The sequence below is a fragment of the Pongo abelii genome, chromosome 9 (genome assembly GCF_028885655.2).
Source record: "Pongo abelii isolate AG06213 chromosome 9, NHGRI_mPonAbe1-v2.0_pri, whole genome shotgun sequence".
Taxonomy (NCBI): Eukaryota; Metazoa; Chordata; class Mammalia; order Primates; family Hominidae; genus Pongo; species Pongo abelii.
In genome coordinates, this window is record NC_071994.2 from 42,227,237 (window position 1) to 42,253,613 (window position 26,377).

Here is a 26,377-nt window from a genome sequence, read left to right on the forward strand (position 1 = left end):
ATGTGGCCCAGGAAAGCAGGCTCATTCAGCAGTTAACAAATATCTAATTGTGCAAATTCAAGTTTGCACTTTCAAATATTGTTAGCTAGTATCTAATACCAGAAAATTTCCTTTTTGAAGGTTTGAACATCTATACAAATATCATATTTTTATTAATCTTAGCTTAGTATCATTTTCTCCATCAAGCCTTTGCACAGCTAAGACTTTCAGATACTCCTGCCTCTACCCTATGGTATGCTATAAAGAGAACCCACATTTGTATTTGTCACAGTAATGCATTTATCTGTATGCTTCCTTCATTAACCATTGTCTCTCTTTTTTTTCAGTGTTTTTCTGAGTCCTATTTTTATTTTTTATTTTATACATATATATATACATATATTTTTTTGAAACCATGATTCTTTTTTTAAACTTTAAGTTCCATCAGGGTAGGGCCCTGGCCTTTGCAGGAGAGGCTGCATGTTGAAGTTGTTAAGTGCATGGATTCCAGTAACTCATTTCCAGGTCCATATCTCACGTCTTCCTCTTACTAGCTGTATGATTTGGGGGTAATTTAATTACTACTTCTCTATCTCAATTTCCTAAACCGTGAAATAATGATAACTGTAATATCGATTTCAACGAATCCTGAGAATATTTAATAAATGTTAAAAAATCACCTAAAAGAATGAATGGTGTAACTGAAACATATTGGTATTCAAAACTATTACTTTTGCTTACATTTGGATCCTCTAACAAGTAGAATGCCAGGCACATATCAGAATCTCAAAGAATATTTATTGAATGATTGAATGGCTGACTGAATGAACAAATGGGAAGGAGGGATCATAGAGATCCTCTTGATCTGTGACTTTCAAATCACTTTAGACTTGGACTCTCTTTCTCCAATAAAAGTATATGCAGATTATATAAGCCCGACAAATAAATTATGTAAAATAATTATTTTAGTTGAAGGGATTACAGAATCCAGAGTCCTGGGCCGGTCGTGTTGGCTCACGCCTGTAATCCCAGCACTTTGGGAGGCCGAGACCGGCGGATCATGAGTTCAGGAGATCGAGACCATCCTGGTTAACACGATGAAACCCCGTCTCTATTAAAAATACAAAAAAAATTAGCCGGGCTTGGTGGTGGGCCCTGTAGTCCCAGCTACTCGGTTGGCTGAGGCAGGAGAATGGCGTGAACCCGGGAGGCGGAGCTTGCCGTGAACGGAGATCTCGCCACTGCACTCCAGCCTGGGCGACAGAGCGAGACTCCGTCTCAAAAAACAAACAAACAAACAAAAAGAATCCAGAGCCTATCCTTTTGATATTCATTTACCTCTCGGTAGCCCTAGAGTTATTTTTACTAAAGGGCTAGGTCTCTTCAGAATGTAGAAGAAAATCTCTGTTTTAAGCCAACTGCTTAAGACCCAATAGATTAGGAAACGAATGCTAAAAGAAGTGACCTGTGCATGTCCAAGTGTGTGTCAGAAGTGGGTATCAGTTAAAGACTCATAAAGTCCACGTGAAATATTTCTATTGCATTGACTTACATTTCAAAATTTACCCAGGAGTGCCTTATCTACTCTGCTTAGAAAATCCCAGCCACAGGCCTATTGTTAAAGCTTTTAGAAAAAAAGAAAGAAAAAGTAAAAAAAAAAAGATAGTCTAAGAACAAAACAAAACAACAAACAAAACAAAATGCTTATTTTTGGTTATGGTTCTCTGTTCTCATGCCAATACATGCTCCCTTGCTGCTCCCCTGCTTGTTCCCTTGCTCCTTCAGCATCTAAATTAATTTATTCAACAAATGTTTGAGCATCTTCTATGAGGCAGCTAGCTCTAAGCACTTGAGATTAATTTGTGAGGTGATGGATATGTTAATTAGCTTGATATAATCATTCCACTACATGTGTGTTCATATATAGAGATAGATCACATTATACCTATTACACATCACAATAATAATTCATAAATTAAAAATAAAAATTTAAATTAAAAAAAGACAAAATCCCTGTCACAGTGGAACTCTATTTTTTTTTTAAAGAAAGCACCTGCAAAATAAAAGATTTTGGGGGCATTGGCAAAGAAAGATTAAAGAAAATTTCAAGATGTTATTTAAGAAAAGTTCTTAGATTGTGATACACGGAGGCAAGTACCATTTTTAATGTTCATATCTGCTTTTTCAATTAGTTTATGTAAGATAGTATACATTGTATTCTTGTAACAATCTTTATTGAACAAAAATAGGCCATCTTTCAGCATTTTTTATTTTTCATCGTTCTACTGTTATTATATAACACAATCCAAATGAACACATAGTTTGGGGAAATTTAGGACTATACACACGACTAAGAAAATGTCTCCTAAGTAAACAGCATGTGTTTTCTTCACTCTCTAGGTCTGGCCAGTTCAACGTACTCTATGGTACTCTATGGTGTCAATAATTATTTCAGTCTCTGCTGCAATTAGTGCTAATTACAATACCTGAGCTATAAAAATAAAAGATTTCATTATAGCAAAGTTCACAAATATCGTTTTAGTTCAGCTATCCACATTGTTCATCTAAAATAGTACATTTTCTTTACATATAACTGTCTTAGACTTGTAATTGAGGATATTTTATGAAACAGATCTGTATCTGAAACAGCACTATGATGCTAAACATTTGCATAATGAATGAAAAAAAGTTAGCCACCTAGTTTTTTCAATATTCACATATTTGAGATTACACAGAAAACCACATCCGGATGAATGACTGAATTATTCACTTTTCTTCTGAGCATTTTGGCATTGGATAGACACAGCATTCATTTAAGTTTAATGCATTTTAGGAATGGGTTCAGTTTACATATTTAATGCACATAAAAGAAAACACAAAGCCAAAAGAAATTTCTAACTTAGAAACATATACATCAAATACATAGCATTGATTACTATTTTAAAATAACTATAGAGAAATACAATTATTGTTGGTTCTGGTTGTACCTCTATTAAAATAAGTTACTCTGTTGGAAAATATCTTTTTTCTTGATAAGAATCAATTCCATATTTTTCAAAATGTAAGTAATCTTTCACTGCTTATCATTACAGGTACATAATAGGATTATACTATCTATAGTCAACATTTAGGTTGATATTTTATTCTATATGAGGATGGTTGGGATTTAAGTGTTAATTCCCTTAAAACAATGTCTGTTTATTTAGTTGTTAATTAAAATATGTAAGAAATGGCCCCTCTCTCGTAGACAAATTCACAAATGTAAGAGAAACATTTTAAACTTATCTGATTCTATTTTAAAGCAAATAAAAATTGAGATAAATAAAATGCATTCATTAAGGTAGTCACAGAACTTACTAAAAAAGAGTCTCAAACTTAGCTATTAAAAAGAACTCCTAAAAATATTTTTAAAGGTCTCCTGCTACAAGTTTCTTTTTTTTTTAAACAAATGATGCAATGAATATAACACAGTAAACCTTGCTGGATGTGTACTGCCATATATATTTACAGGAAAAATATACACCGGCTGGGCACGGTGGCTCACACCTATAATCCCAGCACTTTGGGAGGAGGCTGAGGCAGGTGGATTGCCTGAGGTCAGGAGTTCGAGACCAGCTTGGCCAACATGGTGAAACCCTGTCTCTACTAAAAATATAAAAATTAGCCGGGCATGGTGGCAGGTACCTGTAATCCCAGCTACTTGGGAAGCTTAGGCAGGAGAATCACTTGAACCTGGGAGGCAGAGTTGCAGTGAGCCGAGATTGCGCCATTGTGCTCCAGACTGGGCAACAAGAGCGAGATTTCATCTCAGAAAAAAAATTTAAAAAAATAAAATAAAATAAAATAAAAATCATATGGATCCAAAGCCCACTTGATCAAGCCAGGAATTAATAAAAATAACTTAGAATATACAGAACACAAACAACTTTAAAATGAAGCTTGATAAAAACAGGATAAATATCAACCTGCGCTCTTACCTTTCAACATGTTATCTCTCATAACAATTTCAGAAAGTAACAGCCTGATTCTCCTTTTCTTTTCATTCCAAAGATGCTTCAAAACATGCTGTGCTAGATGACATGGTGAATAACTTTCCATAGGACCTGCAGGTCCTACGAGGGAAGTTGGACCCCAGGGTGGAGGTGGGAGACTGAACATAAATTAAAACTAAATGATCTGCTTCCCTGTCATGAACCTATGGAGATGGTTAGGGCCACTGAGTACAGTGGGAAAATAACAAGGAACAGGACTTGGGAGACTAGCAGTATTCTAGTTTGTATAATTAAATTATTTTTAGAAATATGAGGGAGTGAGCAGAAACCTCAGACCTTGATCTTTTATTTTATCCTGGTCACTTCATCTGAAAGCTCTATAGATCATCCATAAAGCTAATTATCTTTTTTCCTTGGGCAGCCGGTTTTATGAAAAATATAAATGCCCCTTGACTTACAATAGGGTTACATACAGATAAACAAATCAAAAGTTGAAAACATTGTAAGTCTAAAATGCATTTAAGATACCTAACCTATGGAAAATCATAGCCCACCCTAACTTAAACCTGCTTAAATGTGCTCAGAACATATACCTCATCCTACAGTTGGGCAAATTGTCTAACACAAACCCTATTTTATGATAAAATGTTGAATATCTCATGGACCATGTATCACTAGCCCTCCAAAAAATGACAAAATTCAAAATTCAAAGTATGTAGAAATTATGAAGATTTCACAGAATCATCCCAAAATCGTTAAGTTGAACCATTGTGATTGGGATCTGTCTGTGCTAATGAATGACACTTAACTTTTCTGAAAATAGAAGTGCTATATAAATATACTATAATATTACTTTTACAGCTAATGATATTTTCCAATTCTCCAAATCTTTACATTTCTTTAAATATGCCATTTTGATCAGAGGTATGCCATTAAATCTCAGAATTTAAAGTTCATCTATTGATTACAGATTTCCTTTAATATACATTTTTTAACTATCTCCTAAGATACACTGATCCAAATGTATATGTTGTGGCTTGACAGATCCATCCTGTAAAATCAATGGTTTAATATGCTTTCTACAGTTGCAAAAAGGTTCTAAACAAAAGAAATGACTTTTCAGTCCAGACAACTTAACTGTAGTCATTAACTGAGTCTGCAAGTTTGAATACCCTATGGAACCTATTAATCAGAGAATTATTCAAGGGTCAATTCCTCTTACTTGTGAGCTATGTTCCAATTATTCATGAGTGCATTTATTTGATTAGTGATATTCCTATAGAAAATCAGAACTCTTACGGATTAACACTGCCATTGATTTGTTTCAATAACACATTGGTTTTCAAAAAATATGTACCTGGGTTTATTGAATCAACATGGCTGTTGTACTTTCATCAAACCCCTGTTTTGTAATATATATTGCCTGCTTTCATATTTGTATTTTAGAACTCACTCTTCATTCCCTATTCCACTACCCAACTTCATACCAAAAATCCTGCCAAGTATTTCAGAAAACTTGGTTATTAACTTGGAGTAATTCCAGTAGACATACATCGGAGATGTGTCTATAGAATGCCAAAATATTTAACTGTGTCAGAAATTTAGTTATTCATCCAAATATTTTGTCCACATGATGCCAAACATACTTAATGAATTATGTTAGCTGACAAAATTCTTGACAGAATTGTCTTAGCATTATTTAGATGAAATAATTGTTATTAGTTCAAAATAATACCAATAGCAATAAACACCATCAAAGAAACAACGTATTTAGGTTGGCACAAATTCCAACCTTGAGGAAAATGACTTCAGGTTTTTTCCTGAATACTAAAACAACGTATTTAGGTTGGCTCATGTGGACCAAACCCTTACTGACATGGTTGTAATTTGGATTCTAAGAATGCTGAGAACCCACAATATTTTATTATCCTCCAGTTGATTTTGACAACTATATCATAGAAGTACTAGATATCCAAATGAACTGGGAGAATTACATGTTAGATAGCATTTGAGTTAAACCAGACCAATTTATATGGGGCAATTTACTGTTGACAACAAAATATTTCTGACTGTGGGTATTCAATTCAATGAGGTTATTGCTTAAGGATTATAATTGGTCTGGAATCTTTGAAAATGTGTAGGCTACTTTATAAAGTTACATAAAATTGTGAAAAAGTTGCATGCTTTAGAAACTTAGCATTTCCATCAAGCTTGTGGTCTAAAAAGAGTATGAAGACAATAGCAAATGGACATTTTTAACACAGTTTCTTAGTATTTACAATATTTTTTCTTCTCTAGCTGCCATCCCTTCAAAGCTGGTCAATGGTTTTTCTGGGGCTTTTTTCACCTCACATTCAGAGCAAGGAGGCATTTGCAATTTCTGTTAAACAATACAGAAAAGACAATTCGAAGAATCAAAATAAACACATTTTAAGGTAAAAATTGAAAAGTCTAACAGAATAAGAATGGAAATTCATAGATCTCAACAAATATCTTAGAGAAAATGAACACTGGACAGAAATGAAACAAATGTGAAGATGTTAATTATATTTCACAAAAGTACCTAACAATATTTTGTCTATAAACAGCAAAACATTTCAAAAACTATTTTGAAAAAACTTTGCCCAAACCATTCAATTCTGTTTAATCTAATTCAAAGTTTGAAAATAAGTTAAATCTAACTCCACATTTCAGTATTTAGTGAAATAAATATTAAGAATGTCAATGATACAATATTTTTGGTCAAGTATAATACAGTACAAATAAAAATTCAGAATTAAGCTCTTGACTTGTGTTTATTTTGTTTGTTCTTGTAAGCAATATGTACTTCTTTTCACCTCCTCTGCTTCCTCAAATCCTCTTTAGTCTCCTTTGTACAAAAAGAAATACATGCCTGTTTGATCATTCGTGTTTATTTTTGTTTTGTTTCCTGGTCTGTGAGAGGGAGGGTGCAAGTGAGGGAGAACTCCCCTCACCCTTGACCTTCTGAGGGCCTCATATAGTCAAGCCAAAAGCTTAGTAGAAAGCAGAGCAGCCTTGGAAAAGCCCAGGGGCACCATGGCTTTATATATAGTACTAGCAAGTACAACATCCTGCCCCAGCTAGAGCAAGAGAGAAGAGTGTTAAATACCATGGATCCGGCCAGGTGTGGTGGCTCACGCCTGTAATCCAGCGCTTTGGGAGGCTGAGGTGGGAGGATCACGAGGTCAGGAGATCGAGACCATCCTGGCTAACACGGTGAAACCCCGTCTCTACTAAAAATACAAAAAATTTGGGCATGGTGGCGGGCACCTGTAGTCCCAGCTACTCGGGAGGCTGAGGCAGGAGAATGACGTGAGCCCAGGAGGTGGAGTTTGCAGTGAGCCGAGATTGTGCCACTGCACTCCAGCCTGGGAGATAGAGCGAGACTCTGTCTCAAAAAAAAAAATAAAAATTAAAAATAATATAAATAAATAAAAATAAATAAATAAATACAATGGATCCAATAAGTGCTTTTTGACATAATCAAAATAAAACAAACACATACCTGTGGGATAGGCTTGGTTTCTGCAGTGGCATTACTTGGGGGACTTTCTTTGTGCTTGATTGAACAGGTTCTGCCCTCCTACAAAAGCAGCAATTGAAAATACATCAATGAAGTTAAATAAAGAAAGTGGGATGGGGGGGGTGGTTAGAAACACTCTCTTGAATTCTTCCTGTTGAGAAGATTCTATCACTTTGATCCACACTGAAAAGTCAAAAGCTAGGGACAAAAATCACCACCACAGCAGTGGGATTTCAAGGAAAGAGCAAACATTCGTGACTGGTTTGGGGATCACAACGGTGCTTATGGCAGTCAGCTACTACAAAGAAGTACAATTCCAATGGAAAATTATTTTCCTGTAAAACATTTAAAAAGAAATAAAAGATTATAAAACTATCAAGCTAGAAAGCAATGTAATATGACCACCAATCTGTCTTGCATAAAATCCTCAGTATCTTTTTTAAAAGATAATATTTCTGGAACTAAGATCTCAGTCATTTTACTGGCCAGAATATCTGATCTTACTTATAAGCTTCACCAGTTTAAAGGATGATGAAGTGTTAGCAATGGAAAAAAAATAAATTAAAAAAAAAAAAAAAAAAAAAGGATTCCACTTGGACTTCACTTCCATTTTAACCAGGGTTAAAATATTCAATCCTCCTTCCCTCCCTCCTTCTTCCCTCCCTCCCTTCCTTCCTTCCCTCCCTCTTTTTCCCTTCCTCCCTCCCTTCCTTCCTTCCTTCCTTCCCTCTTCTTTCTCTTCCTCCCTCCCTTCCTCCTTCCCTCCATCCCTCCTCTCTTCCTTCCTCCCTTTCTTTTTTTACTTACTGATACTTTTCCTCCTTCCTCTCTTCCTGTCTTTCTTCTTTATTATATACATACTTTTAAATTAACAGCAACATATGTAGTGTAAGAATCTGCATTTGTGTGTGCATTTGTTATATTTCTCATAATCTTTTCCACGTGCAAGACAGAGCCTAAGAGTTGAATAATTTGTGAACATTAGGCCAGGTGAAATGGCTCACACTTGTAATCACAGCACTTTGCAAGGCTGAAGTGGGTGGATTGCTTAAGCCCAGGAGTTTGAGACCAGCCTGGGCAACATGGTGACACATTCTCCTTACAAAAACAAAAACAAAAGCAGCTGGGTGTGGTGGCACATGCCTGTGGTCCCAGCTACCTGGGAGGCTGAAGTGGGAAGATCACCTTCTGAAGTGCCCAGGAGGTTGAGGCTGCAATGAGCTGTGATCATGCCACTGCACTCCAACCTAGGCTACAGAGTGAGATCCTGTCTCAAAAAAGGATATATATAATTATTATATTTATATATAATTATATATAAAATTCATGACCACTGACCCACTGACATCAAAAAAATAAGTTTATTTCCAAATGATGAACCAGGGGATAGAGAGCTAAGTTGACTTTAAACTCCAAAAATTCTGAGTAGAAGATAAATAAACAGGTTTATAGGAGATTAAACCTACTCTAATTCAGCTTTTAAAGGTTATTTTTTATGCTCCCTCTGTTCTCACACCTATTGCTCTTAAATGAACACAAACCATGTATCTGTATATTTCTCCGCCCATGTGTGTGCTACCCCACTTCCTTCACTGCAGGCCCCTGAAAACCAGCTACTCATTTCTGCCATATTTTATCTTTTCTACTACTAGACAGACTCAGTCACCCTTCCCTGCACTAAAGGTAATGCTTATAACAACTTTAACACTTACCATTGTTTTTATATGTGTAATCATGCCTGCCTCCCCAATATATTGTGAATAACTTTAAGACAGGGGCAACATTTATCTCCACTAGATCACAGCTAGATGCCTACCAAAAAGTGGTCAATATATAATCTCTAAATAAATAATAAATAATTTAAAAATATTGGCCATGAAATAGTTCAATACTTTAGAATTTTCATAAATGCCTGCTTTCTTTGTATGGCCACATTTAGGCACAATTTATACACAATTGGTTCTTCTAAATAAGCCTACGGTATACAGAAAAAGAGAGATTGTCACTATAAGACTAAAAATCAATAGCTGAATTCTTAACTACCTAATTCTAAATACTTTTTAAGTATTCTAAATACTAATACTATGTATTCCTTTATATACATAGAGGAATCTTCTACATTGCCTAAGGAAAAATTTCTTGTTGTATGATTTGTAATTGGAACCTCACATTTCTCTGGAAATATTATAATCACTCTGTTTTGCTCTAATAAACCAACTGGCTGTTGTTTTTATTATTCTTGCATTTACCCTTTGAAAAATTAACTAATTGTAAGAAATCAAGCTCAAAAAATGTGGTTCATACAGAAAGTAATTTGCATAGTGTAGGATTTCCCAAAATGCATTTGGTAAGAGTGGAGTTCATGTCATTTAAGTTTAGGGAAAAATTGATTTCAACGTTCAACAGTTGTATTTATTGTAGTTCTTCTCAGAAACCTTATACAATATCTTAAAGTTTTGATCTTGAATGATCTGATCACATAATTACAGGAGGTGACTGCTAAAAAAACACTCCAGGGTGATAATTCTGTCCTATAAATATGGGGTTTGCATTTTTAATCAGCATGCTAGCAATTCAAATGTACCTATGAAATTTGATATTCACTTCATAATGCACAATATGTTATAAATCTCTAAGAAGGAGATATAATGTACAGATATCTTGAATATCTTTGACCTAAAATTCTTTATGTGTAAAGCTTCACTTGAGGTCATTGTCATGAGGAAAACACTATGGGATTTGCTATGCAATATATTTCATTAATGCTAGCACAACCAACTATTTGAGATAAGCCTTTGATCATCTGAATAATGAAAACTTACTACATTTCAACATTAAAGAAAATGTTCTATGGCTAGAAGGCAGCTGTAGCTTTTTCTGATACTTTTATTTTACAATGAATAGTATCTTTAAATTTACTCTTTCTGTGCTTCACAGGCATTGTGGAAATTTCATAAGATGGTTCATAAAATTGTTAGTGAGTCTCAGAGAGGCACCAGAGATAAGGCCACATTACTATACTGAATAGGTTTTGTGCTTGAATAAAGCCTTTTACTAAACTTATAGCCTTTGCTGAAATAGAGCTCAATTTGATGAGACACAAAGGATGGGTTTCTCATAGAGTTCCCTCACTCTGTTGCAAACAGGACACAGACCATCAAAAATTCCAGAGAACTGTTGTGAAGGAAGGCAAGACAAATTTGACCCATTTCCAATACTGTAGTATAAAGGTAGTTTTGACTATTGGTTAAAAGTGCTTTGGAGTGAAATAGACTTTGTTTTATGTTTTAGCTCTGATACTTAGCCATTGATGACCTTGATCAAGTTATTTTTCTCTGGGCTTCGGGTTCTTTGGCTGTAAAATGGGTCTGCTTCTTTATGGAATTAATTTAAGGGTAAAATTAGAAAACATAAACAGTTATTCAGCATAGATTAACAAATAGTGATCATTCCTTTTTTCTTTCTCCTCCTTTGATTATTGTTATTACTATCATTAATGGTTACAAAACAGTATTTATGATCAGTTGACACTGACATTATTTTATGTCACAGAATCAACAGTGATGCAATTACCAAACATAGAAAAATAAGAGGAAAGGTAGAGAGAAGAGAAGGAAAGGAAATGAAGAAAGTGCTGAGTAGAGGGGCTGCAAAAATATTTCTTACTAATGCTCCTTTTTTAACAATAAAGGTAAAACATAACAAAAATTTTAGGCAGGAAATTAAAGAAAGAAAAAAATAAAATTAAAAAGAGAAATAAGCTTTCCTGTATTAGGCAAACTTGTCCCAGAGGCAGCAACGGGCACAGCCCAGACCCAGGGAACATCTTGATAATACTATCTAAGAAGCCAGGAAAACAAAGGAATGTGCTCCGGAGACTCTCCCAGCACTCCCTCCACATACGGAGAAGAAAACCAAATTTTCCTTTGTTTTATAATATGAGTTTATAGATTCTTGTTCTCTGTAACTAGTAACTTCAAGTATTCTGTTTTATCTAAAAAGTACAGTGAAGGTCATAAGAAGCCTGAGCGGGCCTGAACTACAGCTGTCTAGGCACCATAGTGAAGGTTATAAGATAAACCAGTGCAAGGCTCTTTAAAGCAAAACCTAGATAACAGACATCTGGGTTGCTTGGCAATGGTCAAGTGTAATCCTTAGTTATGAACCTGTAACAATTTAATTAATTGTTCTGCCTCTGTACCCTTGTTTTTGCACCACTGTAACTGTAAGCTTGCTTCAAGCTAGCCCACTCCCTTTTTAAAGTGTGTCTAAAAGTCAAGTACTGTCTTTGTTTTGAGCCCAGTGTTTGTATGTTAAGTCCTCTGGGTGTGAGTGAACTCAATAAAGATCCTGCTGTACCCCAAGGTCTCTCTGGTCCTCCTGATTCTGCAACAAATTGTCTATATTCATGTTTTGCTTTGGAAAGAAAAAATACTTGAGAAAATATAGGTTTCAAGATGACACCAAATTGTGTTTATATATTTAAAGATTTATCCAATAAAACATTGGGGTTATAATGGTAATCACTGAATATAGAATTAAACCAATGGGCTTAATTCTAGGGAAGCTCCCTTGGAAACAACATAATTTAATTCTTAAAGAAAACCTCTTCATTTAAAAAAGCTACACTACATTACAGGGTAAGAGGTGGGCTCACTGAGAGAAAACAGGCACTTACTGCAACTATGGCTAAGATCTAAAGAGAGTAACCAATGTTATCTAAAGAGTAAATATAATTTTATAGAAAACTATTGCAATAACTTTTGCTTCTGCAAATGTATTTTTGTTTTTCCCTTTTTGGCCACACAAATGAAATCTAGACAATCTAATAAATTACCTTTTTTATCCTTAAATTGCCTCAACACTAAAAGCCAAATTGTGCTTCAAAAATAGTTCCATACTTTAATCATTCATTTCACAAATATTTACTGATTGTCTATTATGAGCCAGGCACTGACTGAAAATAGAACAATAAAAAAAAGTCAAGGACTTTGATGTCAGTGGAGGTTATATGCTAGTGGAGAAAGCATAAATACATACATAAACAAGAACATATTAAAAAGAGTATCAGAGAGATTTAAGTGTAATGATGGAAAGTGCCTGCAGGTCACATCCAGTGGCAACCTCTGTAAGATGATAGCGCAGGCTTTGAGATCAGGCATATCTATGTTCAAGTCCCAGTTCTTTCACCTACTAATTATCTATCAGGGGAAGTTCCACAATATCCTTGGGCTTTAATTTCATCAACTAAAAATAAGGATATTAATATCCATCACAGACAATTTCTATACATTTTAAAACATAAAATAAATATGCTTACTGTATTTGCATGACATAGTTCAGATGCACAAGAATCATTTGTTTAATTATTTCAGGTGCCTAAAACCAGTTATATTTTTTTCTTTCCATTACTTTTAACTTTATATGCTTTTTCATCATGTGTGATTTAACACATAAAATAGACATATAAATATATGTGAAATAAATTAAGGATGGTAATTCTGTTTCAACTTAATTGCTGTTTACATGTTTATTATAGATTAGAACTGTGTTAAGTGATATCAAGATACAAAGAGGTATGTTTCATAAAACACATTGATCACACCTCAGTAGATTTATAATTTACAAAATTGCATGACATGGCCATTGTTAATTGTGCTGAAAGCGTAAGGTATACACATCTGCTTTACATGAATGGTTTCATGTCAGTTTACATGAATAGGGCTCTGTTTTTCATCTGTGGAATTTTTGGACCCTGCCACAAGAAAAAATTTCAAGGTCACAGCTAAAGGTGATTCAAAGAAGGAAAGCTTTCCAAGATGTGAACTGAAGGGCAATAGGAAAGTTTGAAGGGCAACAGGAAAGTTTTTTCTTTTTTGTTTTGTCATGCAATTTATAATTTTAGCCTTCAGTAACACACACACACACACACACACACACCATACATAGTCATTCACAATGCCATTTTATCAAACTTATATATGAACTTATTATGTATCTGAAGCATATGATCTTTAAATGTTTTAATCTATGGAAAAACAATTATTTTACAACACATATTCTAAAAATTTCAAATGCTAGTTAGGGACTTAACTGGGATATTTTGACAGGCAGGATTCTAAGATGGTCCCCAAGTTTCTCACCTACTGGTGTGCAAACCTTATATAACACCCTCCTCTTGATAGGTTCTCACAGGCAGACCCTATGAATGTGATGGAATATAACTCCTATGATCAGGTAGTTGGTTGGCTTTCAGTTAATAGAAATGGAGATTACCTAGATGGGCCTGGTTTGTCAGTTGAACCTGACAAGATAATAAATATCTTATCTTTGCTTTGCCTTTGCTTTGATTATTAAACTGTAGTCTATTTACTGGCTCCACATTTTTTGAAGGTGGACGCTAGATAATTTGTAAATAAATACAATTCTGGGGGATGGGTAATACTTAAATAATTTTGTGAACATAATATAAAGATAAATTTAGGTGAAAGGATAAGTAAATCTTTTCCCCATTTGTCTTTCTCCTTAACTTCTTTTTGCTATGTATACTGCTGACTCTTTCATTTCTTAAAATTCTGTGTTTCTTAGTGTCCCCAACTTAAGGTTTTATTATCTAATCTCTTTAGTCCTCACTCAGCTCAATCCCTAAATGAGTAGACTCCCATTTGGATGTTTGCATAGGTATGCAAACACATATTACAGGGATGACAGAAAGAAAATAATAGAACTGTTAATGCTCATGTATTTATTTAAATAAATAAGAAGTAAGCAATTAACACAAGATTTGACACCACTGCACTCATTCAGATGGCCACATGTCAAGAAACGTCCTTGATGTTTCACATAAGAGTTCCTAACAACAAATTAAAAAAAAAAAGAAATTCCTGCAAAAAATTATAAATTGAAGAAAAAATTTATAGTATAATCAACTAAAGAACTAATGTTTTATTTCATTCCAAGTATAATTGTTTGCCAGCTATATGATATAATAAGTGAATAAGTTGATAAAAATGAATTGAAACTACTGAATATTGAAATATAGACATGTATATCCTGTCACTTTTTATTTTCCTTTTGTTAATTTTTTTCAGAATATATATTTTCTGCTATTTTATGTATATATTAGTTTATACACCCACACACACATACAGTGTATTACTCACTGGGAAAACATGCTCAAATGATCAAAACTGTTATTATTTCCAGGTGTTGTATGTGTAGCTGGGGTTTGAAAATTGAAAATAAAGAAATGTTAATTTATGAATTAGTACACTATAACTTACCAGGTATCTGTTATGTACCAGATGCTGAAATTGATTTGATGTATATTTCATGTGATTCAATCCTCATAACAATACTCAGATATTTTTATCTTTTTTACAAATGAGGACAACAAGATCAACAGATCTACATAACATCCTCAAGGTCATAAAGTTATTGCTGTTGCAATTGAGGCAAAGTCTCTTGCTGCAAATTTGGGATCATTCAAAGATTTATATTTCTTTCTTCCATTTTATTATTTAACTATATAATATTTTAGATTTTGATAGCACCTCACATGTTGCAGTCTCAGGTAACAACACAATTTGTGACAAAACCAAAAAACGTTTCTCATAATATTAATGCTTTTTGCAATATACTACCAAGATCCCTAAGTAAATGGTTGGTACACATTTGGGCCTGATGAATCAGTGAGCTGTATTATCCAGAAAAGAAGAAGAATATCACTCATGGCTAATTAGGGCAATCGATTTCTTCATGAAGGTTGAACTGAGGTTTGAGCGATGAATAAAGCTTTTTGAGATACAGTCATGAGGACAAAAAAGCAGAAGTAAACATTCTGTAAGTGAGGGGGATGCATCAAAGGTAGCAGTTGTGAGGTAAGCTGAGATGGGAAATACTGAGATGATTAGAGTAGGTACAGTTCAAGAACTCTGAGGTAGCTCAAGCAGAGATGTTTATACTGAATCTGGCAGTTATTAAGTGACAATTACATTGTAAATATCCTGCAGTAACATGTCTACGTTTCTAAGAAGTCAATGCGTTCTCTATGTTGGAATCTAAAGAGATTTATGAACAGCACTCTACAGCGATCATTACATACAATACTTGTTCAAATATGTCATCAGTATGACTCTTCCTCCAGTGAAAGATTTGTAATCTATATGATTTTTATAAGAATCCCTCTCTCACTTCCAGAACTTGTCAAGGCAGCACCATTTTTCTTCTCTCATATGGCTGACAAGAAGTTGAAACTTGGCAACATTTGTTAGAAGTTAGGTTTCAATACTCAAATATTTGGAGTTATAGTTCCAAAGTTTATTTCATGACTCTATTACTAAATTAAATTATAAAACTGAAAGAAAAATACATAAAAGTCCCTTTTTATTTTATTTTATTATATTTTATTTTTTATCATACTTTAACTTCTGGGATACATGTACAGAATGTCCACGTTTGTTACATAGGTATACACGTGCCATTGTGGTTTGCTGCACCCATAAAGTCATCATCTACATTAAGTATTTCTCCTAATGCTATCCCTCCCCACTAGACCCCAGCCCCCAATAGGCCCCCAGTGTGTGATGTTCCCCTCCCTGTGTCCATGTGTTCTCATTGTTCAACTTCCACTTATGAGTGAGAACGTGGTGTTTGACTTTCTGTCCTTGTGATAGTTTGCTGAGAATGATGGTTTCCAGCTTCATCCATGTTCCTGCAAAGGACATGAACTCATCCTTTTTTATGACTGCATAGAATTCCATGGTGTATATGTGCCACATTTCCTTAATCCAGTCTATCATTGATGGACATTTGGGTTGGTTCTAAGACTTTGCTACTGAGAACAGTGCTGCAATAAGCATATGTGTGCATGTGTCTTTATAGCAGAATGATTTATAATCCTTTGGGTACATACTCAGTAATGGGATTACTGGGTCAAATGATATTTCTAGTTCTAGATCCTTGAGGAATCTCCACACTGTCTTTCACAATGGTTGAACTAATTTACACTCCCACCAACAGTGTAAATCTGTTCCTATTTCTCCATATCCTCTCCAGCCTCTGTTGTGTCCTGACTTTTTAAAGATTGCCATTCTAACTGGCATGAGGTGGTATCCCATTGTGGTTTTGATTCGCATTTCTCTAATGACCAATGATGATGAGCATTTTTGACATGTTTCTTGGCCACATAAATGTCTTCTTGGATTAAAAACTTAAATGTAAGACCTAAAACCATAAAAACCCTAGAAGAAAACAAAGGCCATACCATTCAGGACTTAGGCATGGCCAAAGACTTCATGACTAAAACACCAAAAACAATGACAACAAAAGCCAAAATTGACAAATGGGACCTAATGAAACTAAAGAGCTTCTGCACAGCAAAAAAAAACTATCATCAGAGTGAACAGGCAACCTATAGAATGGGAGAAAATTTTTGCAATCTATTCATCTGACAAAGGGCTAATATCCATAATCTAAAAAGAACTTAAACAAATTTACAGAAAAAAACAACTTCATCAAAAAGTGGCCAAAGGATATGAACAAACACTTCTCTAAAGTTCCTTTTTAAAATGCCTCCGTCTCTCTGTGCCTAAAACCTACACTACATGTAATCAGAGTATAATTAACTTCCCATCCCAAAAATATAATTTTATTACTTTAATGATAATGAATCTCAACCCAAGGGCTAATAAACCTTCAGAGTTTTCCCTTTACAGGTACTCACCACAAACAGCAACAAGGACGATACCTTTTGTAGTTTTAATTGCCATATGTAAGTTCAATGTCTCAACTCAGAGGATTTTGAGGATCATGCTATGTCAGCTTTGAAAATGAAACTTGCAGATGACAGAAACAGACAACCTTTTTGTGGGTAAGCTGTAAACAATTTTTCATGAAAACAATTCAGCACGTTATAGTCTTCCTTTCTCTCTCAGAGATAATGGCATTTACCCCTTTATTTCATCTCTGGATTGTTGAATTAAACTTTTAACTCTCTCTAACCTCACCTTTTCCCAACCCAAACAGATCAGCCTCCGGAAATGTCTTCCTAAAATGGATTTTATCATGCTAACTCACTGCATAAAAATCAATCTAAACAAAACAAGAAAATATATCTCCCCCACACAAATATGTGATTTCCCATTGCCTATAGAATAAAGCATGAATTTAGCTAAATAACACTTAAGATCACTCATCATATGGCTACATTTAGAGCCCCTTAGCGAATGTCATTGCCATAGGTTTTTACTTATTCTTCAAACTTGATGAGCAAGTGGACAACTTTAACTCTTTTTGCTCAGGCTTGTTTATGCTCCAAACGATCACAAAACATTATTTTGTAAACGCCCACGTATCATTTAATAAGCAGTTCAAGTTATAAATCTCCAAAGATCATAAATCTTGTGTTGAAAAGCTCTATGCAATCATTTTATACTACCAACTCTCATGCCTCCCCTTTCCACTGAGACCATCACTGGACAATGCCAGAGTGAATGAAAATTTGCCTCATCTTCAAATAGCCCTTTGGTAATGCATAACTAATAGGAAGAGTTGGGAGATTGTTCCAGTCACAAAATAGAAGAAATAAAATCCCCCGAGAAGACAAAATGTTGTTTAACACTCTGAACTAGCTTCCCTAGAAATCCTCCTTCCAACAAATGCTCATTTGGAAATCTGGAAGGTTTTTATGGTTAGCATGAAAAAGATTCTGCCAAATTTTCATTGTTGTTCCTCTTACCATTTGTGTGCTAAGCATGGTAAGTGCAGAGGCAGACAGAGAAGATGGATGAAATTAGAAGGTTGGAGACTGTTTTGTTAAACAAATAAGATGTGTCATAGAACTCAGTCATCAGATTAACTTTGATGAATCATAGTGAAGGTGTATGAGTGAGCATGAAAATAATGAATCTTTGCTGTCACCTTCTCTGACTCATAGATTATCTTTTGATTATGACTGTTAAATACATACACAAACACAAAAAGTTCTGTCACACTGATATATTCTTTACCTGATTCCTCTACCTGGAGTAATTATTGAAATTTCATTCTTTTAATTCTTCCTGGCAAAACCTGAAATGGAATTGTGACTCTTGGAAACGGACAAAAAGTGCTGTTTCACATAAGAGATTTCATGACAAAGAAGAATAAGGTTAAACCCCATAGGTGACAGAATCTATGTTTAGTCAATGTTTAAATTCTTAAATCTACTAGCTTTGTGGCCTTGGATGACTCAATTTTCCTCAATCTCAATTTTCATATTTTTAAAACGAGGAACAAGTTTGCTCATCAATATTTGTAAGGGATAAATAAGGACATATATTTAATGCACTTATTTCAGTGCCACTCAACCCACTGTGTTCTGTATTACATATTGTAGCAGCAATGATAATGATGAACATAAGGATTAATGTTATAGGCAATTATGACAACGGCAGGTAATGTTAATAAGGTTCATTCACTCGGCCCTTAATAAAGATGTACCAGGTGATGACTGTGTGCCAGGTGCTTTGTGGGACCCAGGTACATGGTAGAGGACAACCCAGAGACAATGCATGACCAAAATCATCATTGACAACAAGAACATTTGGCTCTTTCAAGCAGCTTTCCCATAGTTTAAGATGCATATTTTGTTCTCAAATATTTAAGAAAGAATTCACTAAGTGAATTATGTTTTGTAGGATGTCAGAACATGTTTCTCTTTTTTACTATGCCTGTCAATGTTATCTCCAAACAAAGCACTGATTTAGAGATTGGTCTGAGTAGTTGGTTATGATTATGGTTTTAAATGCTAACGTATTAAATCCCAATATCCCGAGATTTTGAGATTTTTATCTTTCAGATGAACATTAGAAATTCACAAAGTCACAAATGTCAACAAATGGAGAATTAAGACGTACTATCAAATGTTTCAAGGGCTATCATGCAGGGAGAAGGGCTAGGCATATTCTGTTCCTTGAGTGATGTGCCTAGGATAAGAGAGAGAGCAGATTGGGACAATGGAAAGAACAACATGTCTTAAATTGAGAGACAGTCCAAAATAAAATGAACTGGAAATGTTGATATTAAGCCAAAACAGCCACAATCTTAGGCTATTTTCATGAAATGGATGGGTTCGGTCACCTCTGAGACCTACACCAAATTTGAAATTCCATGAGATTTTATGAAATAGAGTAGGTACGCCAATTTAGTTTTCAAGTTTCACAAGTTAAGTATATCTTCTAATGCTTGACAATAATGCTTTATTTTTTTAAGTCTACATGAGAAGTTGTTGAAAATTTGAATAGTTAATAAAAGAAGTTTACATGCTGCTCATGTATTTTATGAGTCATCATTAACACATAAAGAAAGAGATAATGAAATTAATCATGCAGGAAATTTATATTTAACAAGCAAATATAAAGCAGTAGATACATAATTTAATATAAACCATCTATTTAAATGTCAACATAATTCTGTAGACTGCATATTAATGGTGTTTTAAATATGAATGCCAATATAGATATTATCAGAAAATAATAATTGTATAATATGTTTCTTTTTCATCAAGGAAATCAGTACAGGTGGAATGATAAGAAACAATAAAATAAACTATATGGTATGTGAATTGAAAATGTATAACCTAGTGGAAAGAATATGTGCTTTGTAAACAGGGAGACATGGGAATATATTTAGGCTACATTTCCTTCATGTTTAAAATGTATAAAGTTGAAGTAATAATGTTTATCTTACAAGATATTTGAAGATAAATTGAGTCCCTAGGCAGTGAGAAGTGCAGGATCTGCATTCAGAAAGTTTAATATTGAGTCTGGTTTTTTCACCTGTTCTGTGTCTGACTGTCCTATTCTTCATGTTTACCATTTATTTAATAGGGAAACTGAATTGTATTCATGGAGTTTTTGTGGGGTTAAATAAAGACAAAGAACCTGGAATAAAGCTCCTGATACACATTACATGTTCAATAAATCAAATGTATTTTTATCATTGTGGACCACTCTCTGAAATTATATATTTAACCAATGGTGGTTGTTTAATGATTAATGTGGTCCATTCAGTTTTGGAAGAAATGTGGTTCTACATTAACTTACTCAGATGCATTTGCATTAATGCTATGCCATCCACATGACACTGAATAAAATGGTATGATCTAATTACACAAAATATAAATAATAATTAAAATGATAAACTATTTTTCTTATAAAACATATCAATAAACAAAAACTATACATTTACTGTTGGCTATAACATGCTGAAGCAGACTCCTCTCTCTTCTCTTTCCCTTTCTCTCTTTTACAATGCTGGTGTGAAAATATATTCACACAGATATTTTGGAAAATATTGTATTAAGATGGATAAATGGCTTTAAATATTTTCACAATTCAGTGTACAGACATCCCTCAATATCAGCTGGAGATTTCTTCCATCATCCCACACAGATACCAAAATCCATGGATGCTCAAGTCCCTTAAATAAAATGATGTTATATTTATATATAATCTACACATGCTCTCCCATATACTTTAAATCATCTCTAGATTAATTATGGAACCTAATATAATAGGAATGTGATGTAAATAGTTGTTACACTAAATTTTGTTTTATTTTCTGTTGTATGTTTTTCCAAATATTTTTGATCCATGGTTGGTTAAATCCACAGATGTAAAACGCAGGGATACAGAAGGCCAATTTTATTTTAATTTGGGATATTTTTTCTCTGAAAAAAAATACAAAATTTAAAACAAAAGTAAATGAACAAACAAAAAAAGAAAAGAAACTGGGCATTAAGAGGTATTCATTATGGTGATTTGTATAACAGAAATAAAACAAGATATTGGTCAAACAAAAATATGCTGATTAACTAAATTATGATAAAATAAAATATTTTGTGGTAATTAAGACATTTTTAGAATGTTTATTAATATAAAAATGCTTAATCTGGTAGCATATAATATGAAATCATATAGATAATATTACACTAATACAAAGCAAGAAATGTATATAAAACTGACAAAAATAAAATATATTAAACTCAGTATTGTCAAATGTCATAGCACAATGATAAAGTTGTAGAGGGACACACAACTTTATTGGTGTGCTTTGACATTTTGTTGGTTTCCTTTCCTTCCTTTCTTTCTTCCTGTCTTTCTTTCTTCCTTTCTTCCTTCCTTCCTTCCTTCCTTCCTTCCTTCCTTCCTTCCTTCCTTCCTTCCTTTCTTTCTTTCTTTTTTTTCTGACAGGGTCTTGCTCTGTCACATAGGCTTGAGTGCACTGGCATGATGATAGCTCACTGTAGCCTCAACCTCCCTGGCTCCAGTGATCCTCCCACCTCAGCCCTTCAAGTATCTGGGAGTACTGGCAAATGCCACCACATGCAGATATTTTTTTCTTTTTTTGTATTCTTTATAGAGGCAGAGTTTCAACATGTTTTTCCAGGCTGTTCTCAAACTCCTGTACTCAAGTGATCTGCCTACCTAGGCCTCCCAGAGTGCTGGGATTACAATTACGAGCCACCGTGCTTGGCCCTGGAGGTTGGTTTCAAAATAACAAAGCCTACCTATCTGTTTGGCCATTGTTGTAACTATCTATTTCCGTCTTTATCATTTCTATATCCATTATTTCTACCTCTCTCTCTCTCTCCCTTCCTCCTCCTCTCCCTTCTTCCCCATCCCTTTTTCCCTTCCTTTCTCCTGTCTCCCTCCTTTTTCTTCTTCTCCCTTCCCTCTGTTTTTCATTTTTTGTTTTTCCTTTCTTCTTTTTCCCTTTTCTTGAGGGGTGTGACTGATACGTCACTTTCCAATGAATATTTCCATCTATATAATAACTGCTTATCTGTGTACAGCTGACATATAGGGCAATATACAGGTTCATAAAAATATAACATTTAAATGTGAAAAGTGCCTAAAAACTTAAGGTCTTCATTCCGTATCAATTTCAAACTCAAATTCTTTTTCTTGAACTAAAGCAAAAGTTCAGATATTATTTCTCTTTATGCATGTATAATTAAAGAATATAATTTTACTTGGGAAAGAATGGATAGAGATATAATAAGTTGCAGTGAATGATGGATTAATTATTCAAAAGAATCATTTTATGTCAAAAAAAGAAAAAATATCAAATATTAGTCTGGAGAATTATTTAAAACAATACAAAGAGTAGTACAAGTCTTCAAAATACCTTCATCATCTCAATTAAGTAAAATTCAACCTAATTAGTAAAGTACCCAAGATCTGGAAATTCATGTAATAAAATATGCAAATTAATCAGGAAAGCATGCACAAATTCAACCGCTTCAATATGCGGTTCACCCATTCAATTATACAGGAGACCTAGGGAGAAACACAGCTGGGTCTGTAAATTATAAAGTGGGATAAGCCACAAATACATCTATTAAAATGATTAAACACTGCCTCTCAGATACACATCTTCACCAACACCTCTAGAATAACCTATTTGTTTCTGTGATTTCTGGCAATAAACTGCCAACTGACACAATATTATCATATGACCACAAAAGCAATCATGGTAACAACGAAAGTATTTAGTTGAGACAAACCTTGGTAATTACATAATCTCTGTGTGTGCAAAAGAACACACAATCACAGCGTAGTGCAGGAGACTCTAATCCTGTGATGTCTCTAGTCATTATTAGGAGTCCCACAGTAAGGCAGGAAGAATAAGCTTTGGAGTCATGTACAAATGAATTTGAGTCCTAACTCTGTTTCCTATTATTTGTGATAATGTGAGTAAGTTCATAAACATTGAAGTTCCTGGCCTTTGATATCTTATTGGAAAATAAAATTAGACACCAATAACAATGAAATTGCCAATGTTAAATTTTGACATTGGAGAAAATAAATCAACAAAAAATAGATGTCTATATTTCAGCAATATTTCAGATAAAAATTTTAATTTGAAAAATAGACAAAGGATCCAATGACAACATAAATTATCCTGAGACAGAGAGAGGGAGAAATAGAAAAAAGAAGAGGAAGAAACGAGAAGAGGAATGGGAAAAAGAGGAGGATGAGGATAAGACAGAAGATAAAAGATTAATGGAAAATCCACTAATATGTTGTTATATGGCTTTTTATTCTATATCACTTTTCTTTTTATTTATACTGTTGAAAACTTAATCACAGAACAGCATTTGCCTATGGCAAAGTGGGAAATACCAATTTAACCTCATTTTATCTCATTTGTTAAATGATGATAATGATATTTACCTTCAAAATGTTTATATCACAGTGAAATGAGATAATAAAGGTAATCACAGCAATGTGAATAAGGAGATAGTCCATCTTAGGTTAGAATTTTGCTTCTATCTGAATATTTATGTCCCCCAAAATTTATACGTTGAAATCCTAACTCACAAGGTAATGGGATAAGGCGTTGTAGCCCTTGGGAGGTGATTAGGTCATGAGGGTAGAGCCTCATGAATGGTACTGGTGCCCTTATAAAAGAGGCTTCAGAGACATTATCTTACCTCTTCTGCCATGTGAAATTACAGTGAGAAGATGACTATCCCTAAGCAAGTGGGCCTCACTGAACGCCAAATCTGTCAGTGCCTTGAACGAGGATTCCCTAGCCTCTAGAACTGTGAAAAATAAATTTTCTGTTGTTTATAAACCACCCAGTCTATGGTATTTTGTTATAGCAACTCTAATGAATGAAGACAAATTCTTTTTACCTTCATTCGTTGTATTAACTTGGAAAGTTAGTTCAACTTACTGAGGTTCTGATTCTTTACCTGTAAGCTAGACAAAATAATACCTACCTCAATCAGATGCCAGAAGAGTTGATCACATTTTTTAAAAACATACAAAGGTTCCTAATAGAATATCTTGCATATATTAGGTGCTCAATTTAGGTTCTATCTTTCACCACCCTTTTTCAGCTTTCCTTTCCTTCAATCAAAATTTCTTTATATTGCCAATAGTTTGATTCCTATCATAATAGAAGCACTGATATTCATTTTAAGTTTACACTTCCGTGGTCAACATAATAATTCTGATCATTACAAAATCTTGACATTGCCATAGAATTTATTGCTGGAGTTTTTCCCCCCAGTTCTTTGTTTCTTTTCCTCTCCTCCTTTTGTGTTTATGATTTAACAGGGAAAGAAAATAGTCTCAGTAATCAAGCATTCATCCTGCCTTGAGTAACTTTTACCTTGAAGGACGCCTTTTATTCTTTTTTCCCCCTCAAGGCAGAAACATCAGATCAATCAGCCCATCTAATCTAACTAAGGCATTCAAATGCTTCAGAAGGTTTTCATTATGATACATGCATGTGTTTGACTTCAGTGCAGATAACCCATTTGGAAATTATTTATGGAAATAAAGTAGTATATTTAGAATGATTTTTTCAAAAGGGCATGATGACTAAATTTATAATCACTGAAATGATTACAAAAAGATAATGTCCTCTTTTGCTTTTTGTTTATTTTTAATTATACTCTATTCCTGCTCTCAGAAATAAAGAATAAAACTTTAAGAATTAAAGCAGATGGAAGAAGTTTTCAGAAATTCCTTGTCAAATTTTCATTTACTTTGTATCGCTGACCTTGCCAATTGCTATGACTTTGTTATTGTTATTAAACACTTCTTTAAACTTCACTGAAGAGATTAGTCATATCTCTTATGATCTTACTCTAAAGGATTAAAATAACTCAGAATAATTAATGCAAATACACAACTGGTAAACCTGAAATTCTACCAACAAAAACTATTTATGACAAATACAAAAATCCAGTTCATTCTGCATATTTAAATAAGAGATGGGACAAGCTATAGGCTAAAAACAAGCAAAATTTTTATAATATTACAAAAGAGAAAAAAAGTAAAATTGAGTACCATGCTACTTAGAACCACCAATACTTTTTGACTGAATTTTTCTGTGATGCCAATTTATGTAGTAAATTGATTTTTCACAGTTATTATAGAACAATGTTTTAGTGCTGGTTTAATATTTATAAGTTAAGAAACTGAAAAGCAAGAAGTTAAAAGATTGAGACTGTAATATTAAATCAAGACAATGACTCCAAATTCAGTTGATGGAGCCAACGGCAGGAGTGGTCGACTGGAAGGGAGGAAAGTTCTGACATCAATGTCCCCCAAGCAGGTTCCTCTGGGCAAGTCACCTTCCCTCTCTGAACCTTAATTTACAATACAAATGTTTTTATAGACTTTGCCCTCAAATTACTTATTATCTAATTCAAAATGAGAACCTTATACAAATAATCAAAATACAAGGTGTACTGTGATAACGGACAAAATACATTCATCCAGCAAGGACAATGGAAACCCAGAGAAGGAAGTCCTTATGTGTCTCACAGGTAAATGGGAGGGGTAAAATAATTATTTATCAGATTATGCTTTGTGTTTGCACGTTATTGTTTGGCCAATGATTTTTATAATAAATATTAACACAGTTACTGGGTTATTTTCATTTACCATGTTAATAGATTAACCATTTTTCTTAAGCTTTCCATACTATTTACGGAAATAAATCAAATTAGGTTAACATGTTTGAATGCTTAAGTTAAGGTGTTATAGAAAAGTAAACATGGAGATTTATATGAATAAAATATAACATTTTTCCAAAGACCATTGGAAACTACTTATCATTCCTACACTATTTGGAGGGATTCCTGCTGCTTCTTGAAAAAAACACCACAGTAGGACAATAAAAAATGCTTCTAATGAAGCCAACCTCTTTAGATGGTCTGATGGAATGTAGCCCAGAATGACAATGCTGTGTGGTCTCTCAGTCCAATTACAGCAGGGCATGACTTGCCTAGAAAATTATGTTAACCAAGCATTGGATCTACCAACAACTCATCCAAACCATCAAATGCCACAAAATG

The 26,377-nt window shown here is 34.0% G+C and overlaps 1 protein-coding gene across 2 annotated transcripts in view; it reads right to left on the reverse strand.

Annotated features, from left to right (window-relative positions):
* Positions 1 to 2,196: 2,196 nt before the first annotated feature.
* Positions 2,197 to 26,377, reverse strand: part of LUZP2 (leucine zipper protein 2) — a 562,514-nt gene continuing 538,333 nt past the window's right edge. For both annotated transcript variants that reach the window (XM_054523770.2, NM_001132557.1), the window contains 2 exon segments: positions 7,498 to 7,575; positions 2,197 to 6,351 (listed from right to left, as the gene is read on the reverse strand). In XM_054523770.2, the coding sequence (XP_054379745.1) occupies positions 6,247 to 6,351; positions 7,498 to 7,575 (183 nt within the window). In that variant the 3' untranslated portion in view covers positions 2,197 to 6,246.